Genomic DNA, 12,363 nt, shown 5'->3' on the forward strand with positions numbered 1-12,363 from the left:
GGGATGGTGCCAGGTCTCCTCCAGACGTGACGCTTCACATTCAGGCCAAAGAGTTCAATCTTGGTTTCATCAGACCAGAGAATCTGAGAGTCTTCAGGTGCCTTTTGGCAAACTCCAAGCAGTCTTTTACTGATGAGCGGCTTCCGTCTGGCCACTCTACAATAAAGGCCTGATTGGTGGAGTGCTGCAGAGATGGTTGTCCTTCTGGAATGTCCTCCCATCTCCACAGAGGAACACTGGCGCTTTATCAGAGAGACCATCAGGTTCTTGGTCAGCTCCCAAGGCCCTTCTCCCCCGATTGCTCAATTTTGGCCGGGCAGCCAGCTTGAGGAAGGGTCTAGGTGGTTCCAAACTTCTTCCATTTAAGAATGATCAGGGCCACTGTGGTCTTAGGGACCTTCAATGCTGCAAAAATATTTTGTTACCCTTCCCAAGATCTTTGCCTTAACACAATCCTGTCTCAGAGCTCTACGGACAATTCCTTTGCCCTCATAGCTTGTTTTTTGCTCTGACATGACCTGTCAACTGTGGGACCTTATATAGACCGGTGTGTGCCTTTCCAAATCATGTCCAATCAATAGAATTTACCACAGGTGGACTCCAATCAAGTTGTAGAAACATCTCAAGGATGATCAATGGAAACAGTCTCAAAGCAAAGGGTCTGAATTAGAGATCGACCGATTATGATTTTTCAATGCCGATAACGATTATTTGAGGACAAAACAAGCAGATACCGACTTAATCTGACAATTTTTTTTTATTTAACATTTTTATATATACACTTTTGTAATAATGACAATTGCAACAAAATAAGTGTTAATTCAGTATTAACTTAATATAATACATTATGGGCTTTTGGATGGGTGTTCTTAAGGTGATTCCACAGGTTGGTGGTATTTTATGATTTAGCTGTTGCTGACCCCATGCTTACATCTTTATCACAAATAAGACACCTTGCTTTCCCTGGTGCCAATTCCATGTAATAGTCCCACACTGGTGCTCTGCTTTTCTCTGCCATCTGTAAAACACACACACAGCTCTGAAGTGACAATGATACTGATACTGAAGAGTCTGCTTTGGAGACAAATACTCTCAAGTTATCTGTTTTTAAGTTCTCTGTGATGAATGTTGAAAACAAAAACTGTACTTTCTATATGCAGGAAATCCTATTTTAATAATGGACATGGTAAGAATTGACTACCAAAGTGCGAGTCATAATTCCCATGACACCTTCTAGCAAAATCTGAAAAGCGGTTTCTTCATTCATTTATTCCATAGGATATTTTTTAGATTTACTTAAAATAAGGTCTGTGTTTTGTGTAGGCTTACATCACCTTGCCAATTTTATAACTGTGTAGATATCCATAGGACAAGGTAACTCTGATCAATATTGGCTAAATACAAGTGAATATCATTTTTTTTTTTTGTAGAGTGGATTTATGAAAATATGTTGACAAACGTTACGTTATCCTAGTGAGATTTACACGGGTATCAAAACGCCGAGGCGGTTTAAGCCTGCACGAAACAGACCTTATTTGAAGTAGATCAAGACATCCTCTATGGAAGACATGAACAGTAAAATAACGAAGGAACCCCTTTCAAGTTCAGCCGCAAGTTATTACAGGAATTATAACGCGTTGACTATTTCTCTCTAAACCACATACCTTTGACTATTACGAGCCTGCTGCTGCCTACCACCCCTCTGTCAGACTGCTCTATCAAATCATATATTTAACTTTAATAAACACACAGAAATACGAGCCTTAGGTCAAATCCAGAAACTATCACCTCAAACAAAACGTTTATTCCGTTCCGTATTTCATCTAACGGGTGGCATCCATGAATCTAAATATTCCTGTTACATTACACAACCTTCAATGTTATGTCATAATTAGGTAAAATCTGGCAAATTAGTTCGCAATGAGCCAGGCAGCCCAAACTGTTGCATATACCCTGACTCAACGTGCAATGAACACGAGAAATTACACAATTTCACCTGGTTAATATTGCCTGCTAACCTGGATTTCTTTTAGCTAAATATACAGGTTTAAAAATATATACTTGTATATTGATTTTAAGAAAGGCATTGATGTTTATGGTAAAGTACACATTGGAGCAACGACAGTCGTTGATTGTTTTTTATAAGATTAATGCTAGCTAGCAACTTACCTTGGCCTACTGCATTCGCGTAACAGGCAGGCTCCTTGTGAGGCAGGTGGTTAGAGCGTCGGACTAGTTAACTGTAAGGTTGCAAGATTGGATCCCCTGAGCTGACAAGGTAAAAATCTGTCGTTCTGCCTCGTTCCTAGGCTGTCATTGAAAATAAGAATGTGTCCTTAACTGACTTGCCTAGTTAAATAAGTGTTAAAAAAAATACCAATTTCCGATTGTTATGAAAACTTGAAATCGGCCCTAATTAATCGGTCATTCCGATTATTTGGTCGACCTCTAGTCTGAATACTTATGTATGTATTTCTGTTTCCTTTGTTTCTGCTTCCAAAAATTTCTAAACCTGTTTTTGCTTCGTCATTATGGGGTATTGTGTGTAGATTTCCGGGAATTTTTATGTAACCCATTTTAGAATACGGTTGTAACGTAGCAAAGGGAAAAAGTACACACACACAGTGCCGTCAGAAAGTATTCACACCCCTCAACCTTTTCCACATTTTGTTGTTACAGCTTGAATTTAAAATGGATTAAAGATTGTTTTGTCATTGGCCTACATAATGTCAGAGTGAAATGATGTTTTTCAATATTTTTACAAGTTTCCCATAAGGATCTATAAGCTCCGTTCATTCACAAAAGGTGAACATTTTGAAAGGGTGACTACCTATAAGCAGTGTAATTCCATACAGATACAGTTGACAATAATGTTGGTTTTCATATGTGTGACACACTTAAATTTGATTTTCATAATCACTTTTATTGTCCCCGTGGGACTGCGGATCTGTCTCCGTATGTACAATGAAACTTGGGTTTGAAAATGCGTCTTGCCATGGAAATCCGACATTTACAAAATGACTGGTTGTCCCAAGGGGTCGCTGTAGTAATCAGCTGAAATTCGAAAACTTTGAACATGCATATCTCCTGTCCCTACAGTCATTGCTTTCAGACCCCTTGACTTTTCTGTATTTTGTCTCCTCTCCTATCCTTCTGTCTCTGTCTCTCTCTCTCCTTCTGTCTGTCTCTCTCTCTCCTTCTGTCTGTCTCTTCTCTGTCTCTGTCTCGCTCTCTGTCTCTTCTCTCCCTCTCTCTCTCTCGCTCTGTCTCTCTCTCTCTCTCTGTCTCTCTCTGTCTCTCTCTGTCTCTGTCTCTGTCTCTGTGTGTGTGTGAGAGAATTGAGATTTTGTCTCACTGATCTACATACAATACCCTGGAATGTCAAAGTGGAAATTGTTTTTAGAAATGTTTGCAAATGAATAAAACATATAAAACTGAAATGTCAAGAGTCAATAAGTATTCAACCTGTTTGTTATGGCAAGCAAACAAGTTTTTATAATACTTATTTTCCACCATAATTTGCAAATAAATTCATTAAAAATCCTACAATGTGATTGTCTGGATTTTTTTTTCTTCTCATTTTGTCTGTCATAGTTAAAGTGTACTACCTATGATGAAAATTTACAGGCCTCCTCTTTTTAAGTGGGAGAACTTGCACAATTGGTGGCTGACTATATACTTTTTTGCCCCACTGTTTAAAGGCTTCAGGGATATTTCCAAATCGTTCTTGTCATTGGCAGTAGAGAACTGGAAGGAAAGGCAGCCAAACGGGGTGTTTGCTTTCATGGATGACCAGTTGTTCTTCCACTTTAACATTAAAGTATTTTGTGTAGATCGTTGACAAAAAAAATACTTTGTAACACAACAAAATGTGAAAAGTAAAGGGGTGTGAATACTTTGAAAGGGCTATATATACAGCCCCTCATGAGTAAAACGTTTCCCATAAGAAATGAATAGTGTTGCACAGTATACTGAAACTTTTGTACTTTTTCCAATACCAGAACTTGAAACGGTTCGGTAACAGAATTTGTTACTTTCAGTAATTCTATCAAATGTGTCTGACATCTTCTACTTATTTGAGAGGATCAAGTCTGTCTATCAGCGCAGCGGATGTCCCCTTTATAGAGCGAGCGCACCGTGCCTGCTACACTTACTCAATGCTAGCTCTAGCCTGTCCTGAGGAACCGCTGCACTCACTTCGACACATGCGACACATCATGTAGAAATGTTGCAACTGTTAATTACTGTTCTCAAAACAATGTCCATTACAGGCTAGACCACTTTACAATGCAAGAAATACAGGTAGCTTCCAGCTTTGTAGGATAACTTTCCTGGCTAGCTCACAGCTGAAGCTAACATCAATTCACTACCCTAGTACTTTGTCATAAAATGCAAACAATAATGCGAAATATCCTTATTTCAAAGCTGAGTGTCACCAAAAACAATAGTCATTGCCAAAACTTGATTAATTCACTTAGTCTCCCTCGCATCAGTCACATCTCTCTGTCCGTGTGTGTGAATGGCATCATTAGGGCTGAGACAGCGTGCGCTTTTCTAAAAGAGATGGCTTCTTCTATTCAAATGTTTCTGATCAGTACAATAAAATAAGTCTCAAATGGAAGGGAAACAGATTTGTATTTCATCTGTAGCACCATGAAATCAGCCAAAACAAGCTCCATATACCTCGATGCATGCATACATTCCTATTGAATACGCATTCACCTCTATTGTGAATTGGCCTTGATTTACCCAGTTTATCAATAGAGACTTAACATTTAAAGTAAATTATAACCGTTATGTTTTTATGTAGATTGGTTAGAACAAAAACAAATTGGTTGTATCTCCGAAAAATTGACATCAAACATTTAAAATGGAATGATATTGATCTCAAAGGATCTGTCTGGATCAAGTGCCATTTTGACTGTGACTTTGGCTAATACGCCTTTTTTTTGCTGTGGTAACCGAGTATCGTGACACTAAGACTGGTATCGAAGTGAAATGATGCGCTGCATAATTCGTGGGGGACGACGTGTACTGTTGCCTTGCTGTAGATTTGCCCTAACTATGCTGTGTTACATGCGGCAGGAAGGGAGGGCTACTGCATTGATACGGAGTACTGCAAAATTACCGAGGCTACAACAATCATGGTGTTTTAATAAAACACCTTTGTGTACAGCGCCTCTCCCGGTCCCAAGGACCACTTCACACAATATTACATTTAATAATTGTTTATTTAAATGTCTGGTTGAAAGTAGCATGCAATCGAAATAAGAGGAATGTAGTGTTGAATTATTGATGTAACGTCATTACTGTGATAACAGGAATGTTATGTTATATCAGTAATATTATGTGATATGAATGTTATAATTACCAAGGTGTGTGTGTGTGCGCTCTTTGACACTGAGCAGCTCGTCGTATGACGTGAAGTCGGGGCTGAAGATAGCGGTGAAGAAGCTGTCGAGGCCGTTCCAGTCCGTCATCCACGCTAAGAGGACCTACAGAGAACTACGACTCCTCAAACACATGAAACACGAGAACGTGAGTTAACCCCGTCCCCACACACACCTCCCGGAGCATGTGAGTTAACCTTTCCTTGACCTTTTTACTGATCGATCAGTCCAACTTTGCAGAAGTTACCGGATTTTTCATGAGTCCCAGTTTGAGCCTAGAGGATTCCCTCGCTGCTTATTCAAGGTCCAATAATCCTCCAACTCCGATTTCTGAAAAATCTTGTGTGTGTGTGTGTGTGTGTGTGTGCACGCGCCCATGCATGTGTGTGTTTCCGCCATCTGCCTCCACTCTGGGGAAAGCTGACCTGACCTCAAGAGTGAGAGTTACGGACTGTGGTACTGTATCTGTGTGCTATGAAAGGCTATTGATTGCCATCTCTTAATCTAAAGAGCAGATGGAGTAGACGTGTCTGTTTTTGTGTGTGCACACGAGTGCGTGTGAAGGGAGTCGAGTGGACGAAGTATGTGTTTTCATATGATCCTCCGGCTTCTGTGGTAAGTGTACTGGAGCTTCTCTCTGAAGGGATCAACAGGTCAGTGTCACATCCATAGAACGACATTCACTTGAACAGGCAAAAGGACTCTGGCCCTTTGGACCATGACATTCAATGTCAAGTCAAATTGTATTGGTCACATACACGTATTTAGCAGATTTTATTGCGGGTGTAGCGAAATGCTTGTGTTCCTAGCTCCAACAGTGCAGTAGTATCTAACAAGTCACAACAATACACACAAATCTAAAAGTAAAAGAATGGAATTAAGAAATATATAAATACTAGGACGAACAATGTCGGTGTGGCATTGACTAAATACAGTAGATTATAGTAGATACTACTTTACTCATCTCATATGTATGTAAAAAGTATTAAAGTGCCTAGTGTTCCATTATTTAAAATGGCCAGTTTATGTATATAGTGCAACAGCCTCTAAGGTGCAGGGTTGTGTAGCCAGGTGGTAGCCGGCTAGTATGGCTATTTAACATTATGTCCCTGAGATAGAAGCTGTTTTTCAGTCTCTCGGTCCCTGCTTTGATGCACCTGTACTGACCTTGCCTTCTGGATGATAGCGGGGTGAACAGGCGGTGGTTTAGGACCTTGTTGATCGGCCTTCCTGTGACATCGGGTGCTGGATGACCTGAAGGGCAGGCAGTGTGTCCCCGGTGATGCATTGGGCAGACCGTACCCCCCTCTGGAGAGCCCTGCGGTTGCGGCCGGTGCAGTTGCCGTACAGGCGGTGATATTGCCTGGCAGGATGCTCTCAATTTGGCATTGGTGTAAGTTTCTGAGGGTCATAGGGGCCAAGCTGAATTTCTGCAGCCTTCTGAGGTTGAAGAGGTACTTTTGCGCTGCCTTCGCCACATTGTCTGTGTGGGTGGACAGTTTCAGATTGTCAGTGACGTGTACGCCGAGGAACTTGAAGCTTTCCACCTTCTCTACTGCGGACCCGTCGATGTGGACAGGAGCGTTCTCCCTCTGCTGTTTCCTGAAGTCCATGATCAGCTCCTTAGTTTTGTTGACGTTGAGAGAGAGTTTATTTTCCTGGCCCCACTCTGCCAGGGCCCTCACTTCCTCCCCTGTAGGCTGTCTCGTCATTATTGGTAATCAGGCCTACTACTGTTGTCGTCTGCAAACTTGATGATTGAGTTGGAGGCATGCGTGGCCACCCAGTCATGGGTGAACAGAAGGGGGCTGAGCACGCACCCTTGTGGGGCCCCTGTGTTAAGGATCAGCGAAGTGGAAGGGTTGTTTCCTACCTTCACCACCTGGGGGAGGCCCGTCAGGAAGTCCAGGACCCAGTTGCACAGGGTGAGGTTCAGACCCAGGGCCCTGAGCTTAATGATAAGCTTGTAGGGTACTAGGGTGTTGAATGTTGAGCTTTAGTCAATGAACAGCATTCTGATGTAGGTATTCCTCTTGTCCAGATGGTATAGGGCAATGTGCAGTGCGATGGCTATTGTATCGTTTGTGGATCTATTGGGGCGGAAAGCAAATTGAAGTGGGTGTCGGGTAAGGTAGAGGTGATATGATCTTTAACTAGCCTCTCAAAGCGCTTCATGATGACAGCAGTGAGTGCTACGGAGTACCTTGACTTAAGTGGAAATGTTAGAATATTCTAGTCGTTCTAATTCACATCCCCTCTCTAACATTGAGTCACCATAGGAGAGCTAAGTTGTAGGACGTGAAGAGGCCCCTCAGCGCTTATTCAAACATCAGTCCTGCTCACTGATTTCACTCTCACGGTGGTATGGTGCTGCAAACTCCAACACTTCACCTTTACAACTCCTGCTTACATCCAATATTATGCCTGTTATGCTTGTGGTGTGAAGGGAGGTTAACTCTGCATAAACCAGTGGTGTAAACAACACTGGAGCAAATTTCTTCCTTCAGGGGTGTGGGGTTTCACTGAATGTTTCAGTGGTGGTGAAGCTGAACACACTAGGTCAACTGCTGTGTTTCATCGTCAAGTTGAAGCTGATAGGGGGTTTGACCCAGAGTCCAACTTAAGAGTCACCATGCTGCTGCACCATAAGCAAATACCACCAAAACTGTGGTTGTGTGTGGCAAATGGCAATAAATTCATATTTATCGGACAAGGCTGACTGTGGTGATTGTGCACAAGGTCTTTTTTCGAAAACGAAATGTTATCCCTCTGTGACTTTAGGTAACGCTCAGGCAACAGCAGGATCCACCTGCCACAGGGAGTGTGTGGGTTTGAGTTTAAACTTCTCTTTTGAGTTCAGGTAACAATTAGCGCTTAGCAGCAGGTAAGGGAACAGTAGAGTAGATACACGTGTCAGTTTGATCACAGCTCTTGAGTCTTGACCCACTTATTCTCTGAGTGAATTTCCCCGCTGTTGCCTGGTTACACTGCAGGCTATGTTTTTTTGGAAAGCCTGAGTCAGCCAATCACTTTTTGTTTTGGCTCGAGTCCACCAATCGCAGAGGGCTCTGCCCTGCGTGGACGGTGTCGATTCGTGTTGTTATGACACCCACCCACATCAGTCAGTTTCTCTAGAGGGGGGCACACTGGGTCTGGCACCGATGTCCGCTTCCTCCCTCGGTCCGCTCTCCTCAACTCCTCTCTAGCCACCCACACAGTGCCTGCATGCTAGCTCTTCTTTCTCTCTCCTTTTCCCTCTCATTCCCTTGTTCTCTCTCCCTCTGGCTCTCTCTTTCTGTTTATTGTATTCTGCATGATTTCCTGTAAGGAGTTCAGCCATCACTTTCTCCTGCAACACACACACACACACACACACACACACACACACACACACACACACACACACACACACACACACACACACACACACACACACACACACACACACACACACACACACACACACACACACACACACACACACACACACACACACACACACACACACACACTATGCGTGCATTAGCCTGTGTCACAGAGCCCTGACTGTCACTGTGTACTGTCTGTCCTGTGTTGAGAGCAGAACAGTGGTTTAGGCTCTGTTCCAAAGCTGTAGAACGACCTGCCATGACTGCATCCAAAAATCCCTAAACTTTGTTTGATGAAACGTGATGTTTGTTGTCAAAGCGACCTTTATCTGATGGTTATTAAAACAGTGAAAGACCATGTCAAGGACGACGGGCGGTAGCACAGTCTCACACTAAGAAGGCTCTACTTTTCTTTGCACAAAGACAAATGCATAAACCATTCTCCTCTGTTTGTGCACTCTGCACATTGCCTCAATCCCCCTGAGGGATTTTAGCAGTTGGAAGAAGACCACATGTTGTGGTGTTTGTTATTGTTTTGTCTGTAGTGTGAGCTTTTTCTGTAGTATGAGTTATGTTTGCAATGTGAGTTGTCTGTTGTATTTAGAATGTTGTCTAACCTTTGACTTCCTCTTTCTGTCAGGTGATCGGCCTGTTGGATGTGTTTACGCCCGCTACCAGCCTAGAGGAGTTCAACGATGTGTGAGTAACATCTTTCTTGTTCTCTCTCTTGCTCGCCATTTCTAAACCCCTCACTCTGGCATTTCAAATAGCTGTTGTATAGGAGTTTAAGTTGCTTAGCAGAACACATGCAAATGTATATGTTATAGGGATGTGGGGTGGGATCGATACTGTAGGCTTGGGCGGTTCCAGATTTTAATATTGTTGTACTGTCCTTCTCTCATACCGGAATTTGTGGTATTACTAGAATAGCACACAAGTGGGCACTAAAAACACAGTAAAAGCCCATTGGGCCTCCGTTACCAGATTGCTAACAAACTTGGCACAAACTAATAACGAAATCACATAGACGCTGTTAGCTAAATGCTAACGAGCGAAAATTAACAAACAAATTGCAAAGACGCGCAAATCCAGCTCCATAAAGTTATACAAGCATAGCTACACGCGAAAGTGAACGAGATAAATTGTGCAAATGAACAAAGTTGTGACGCACGCTTTTTCTGAAGGAAGTGCAGCATGTGTACATGGAGAAGAACTGAGGCGGGGGGGGGAAACGCTAGTAGGAAACACACAGGGGAAAAATAACTCATCCAGAACTCTTTGTCTTCTGGCAGGAAGCCGTTATAAGATATCTGATGGCAAACATTTAGTTGTGAATTCAGTACAAGTGTAACTTTATCACCTCGTGTGCGCCACACAGAGAGACTCTCCAATATATATATATATATATATAGAACGCTATGGACTCAGTAGCTCGCTTTCTCCCGTTGTGCTATTTACAAACAAACACAGTGACTGGCTCAACTGTTTTGGGGATCCACAGTAAGCTTAATCATTTAAAATAATGTGACTGGTGAAATGAAGTACGCAATCTGTTTTTTATCTCCTTAAGGTATTGCACAAGTTGACTGCAAGGTAATAACTTAAGTAGCTACAAATATTCAAATATATTGGAAAACTTTGGACTGTAATTGAAAAACCATTCCGTGGCTTTTCCCAAATACCCCTGTATACGGTTTATACAGTATACCACCCAAGCTAACAGAGTATTGCCTTTTAACAAACTTAACGCAATGGTACATGTATGCGCGGGTGGTAGTGCCATAGGTTCGGGGGGGGGTGTCAAATACTTTTGCTATTTTTACAACTGGAATTATGGGAACAGATGCTGGCGGTGTGCTGGCGGTGTGCAAGTGCTGGGTTTTTGATGAATATAAAGTTGTAGATGTGTCGAGGCTTGACCCCCTCACTGGCCAATCAGAACGTGCTCCGTGGCTAAATATTTGGTTGCTTCAAGTTGTGTATTTACAGTATTTTATGAATTGCGTTGTCAACTCCAATTTGAATGTTAGTCCATTGTAGCCTAATTTGTTAAATAACCTACAGAAACAAAAATAACAACATGTTTGTAAGCCTATCCCATCTTTGCTAAATCCACATTGTAAGATGTCTAATTGCATGACTTCAATATGGAAATATATTGTTAAACATAGCATTCGCTGTGATCTAGAGGCTAGGCCTACTGTACAGTGCATTCGGAAAGTATTCAGACCCCTTGACTTTTTCCACATTTTGTTACAGCCTTGTTCTAAAATTGATTAAATAAACAATCCTCAGCAATCTACACACAATACCCCATAATGACAAAGCAAAAACAGTTTTTTGGAAATTTTGCAAGTTATTTAAAATAAAAAGCTGAAATGGCACATTTACATAAGTATTTAGACCCTTTACTCAGTACTTTGTTGGAGCATCTTTGGCAGCAAATACAGCATAGTCTTCTTGATTATGACTCTACAAGCTTGGCACACCTGTATTTGGGGAGTTTCTCCCATTCTTCTCTGCAGATTCTCTCAATCTCTGTCAGGTTGGATGTGGAGCGTCACTGTACAGGTATTTTCAGGTCACTCCAGAAATGTTTGATTGGATTAAATTCCAGGCTCTGGCTGGGCCACTCAAGGACATTCAGAGACTTGTCCCAAAGCCATTCCTGCATGGTCTTGGCTGTGTGTTTAGGGTCCTTGTCCTCTTGGAAGGTAAACCTTCCCCAGTCTGAGCACTATGGAGCAGGTTTTCGTCAAGGATCTTTGGTCCATCCATTTCTCTCAATCCTGACTAGTCTCCCAATCCCTGCCGCTGAAAAACATCCCCACAGCACCATAGGGATGGTGCCAGGTTTCCTCCAGGTGTGACGCTTGGCATTCAGGCCAGAGAGTTCAATATTTGTTTCATCAGACCAGACAATCTTGTTTCTCATGGTCTGGGAGTCTTTAGGGGACTTTTGGCGAAAGTCCAAGCTGGCTGTCATGTGCCTTTTACTGAGGAGTGTCTTCTGTCTGGCCACTCTACCATAAAGGCCTGATTTGTGGAGTTCTGCAGAGATGGTTGTCCTTCTGGAATGTTCTCCCATCTCCACGGAGGAACACTGGAGCTCTTTGAGAGAGACCATTGGGATCTTGGTCAGCTCCCCGACGCCAAGGCCCTTCTCCCCCGATTGCTCAGTTTTGGCTGGGCGGCTAGCTACAGGAAGAGTCATTGTGGTTCCAAACGTCTTCTGTTTAAGAATGATGGAGTTTCTTGGGAACCTTCAATGCTATTTTGATGTCCTTCACCAGATCTATGCCTCGACACAATCATGTCCGTAGAGCTCCGAAAAACTTCCTTCCACCTCATGGTTTTTGCTCTGACATGCACTGTCAACTGTGGGACCTTTTATATAGATCATGTCCAATCAATTAAATTTAGGTGGACTCCAATCAAGTTGTAGAAACATCTCAAGGATGATCAACTGGAACAGGATCTACCTGAGCTCAAGTTTCATAGCAAAAGGTCTGAATACTAATGTAAATAAGGTATGTTTTTTTATTTTGAATACATTTGCGAGAAAGTCTTAACCTGTTTTCGCTTTTGTCATTATGGGTTGTTGT

The 12,363-nt window shown here is 42.4% G+C and overlaps 1 protein-coding gene across 1 annotated transcript in view; it reads left to right on the forward strand.

Annotated features, from left to right (window-relative positions):
• The window catches only part of LOC124031636 (mitogen-activated protein kinase 14A-like), a 41,848-nt gene that overhangs the window by 13,024 nt on the left and 16,461 nt on the right, over positions 1-12,363 (forward strand). The window contains exons 2-3 of the mRNA XM_046343129.1: positions 5,409-5,538; positions 9,399-9,457. Of these exons, the coding sequence (XP_046199085.1) occupies positions 5,409-5,538; positions 9,399-9,457 (189 nt within the window). The remainder of the gene's footprint in view (positions 1-5,408; positions 5,539-9,398; positions 9,458-12,363) is intronic.

The sequence above is a fragment of the Oncorhynchus gorbuscha genome, linkage group LG03 (assembly GCF_021184085.1).
Source record: "Oncorhynchus gorbuscha isolate QuinsamMale2020 ecotype Even-year linkage group LG03, OgorEven_v1.0, whole genome shotgun sequence".
Lineage (NCBI taxonomy): Eukaryota > Metazoa > Chordata > Actinopteri > Salmoniformes > Salmonidae > Oncorhynchus > Oncorhynchus gorbuscha.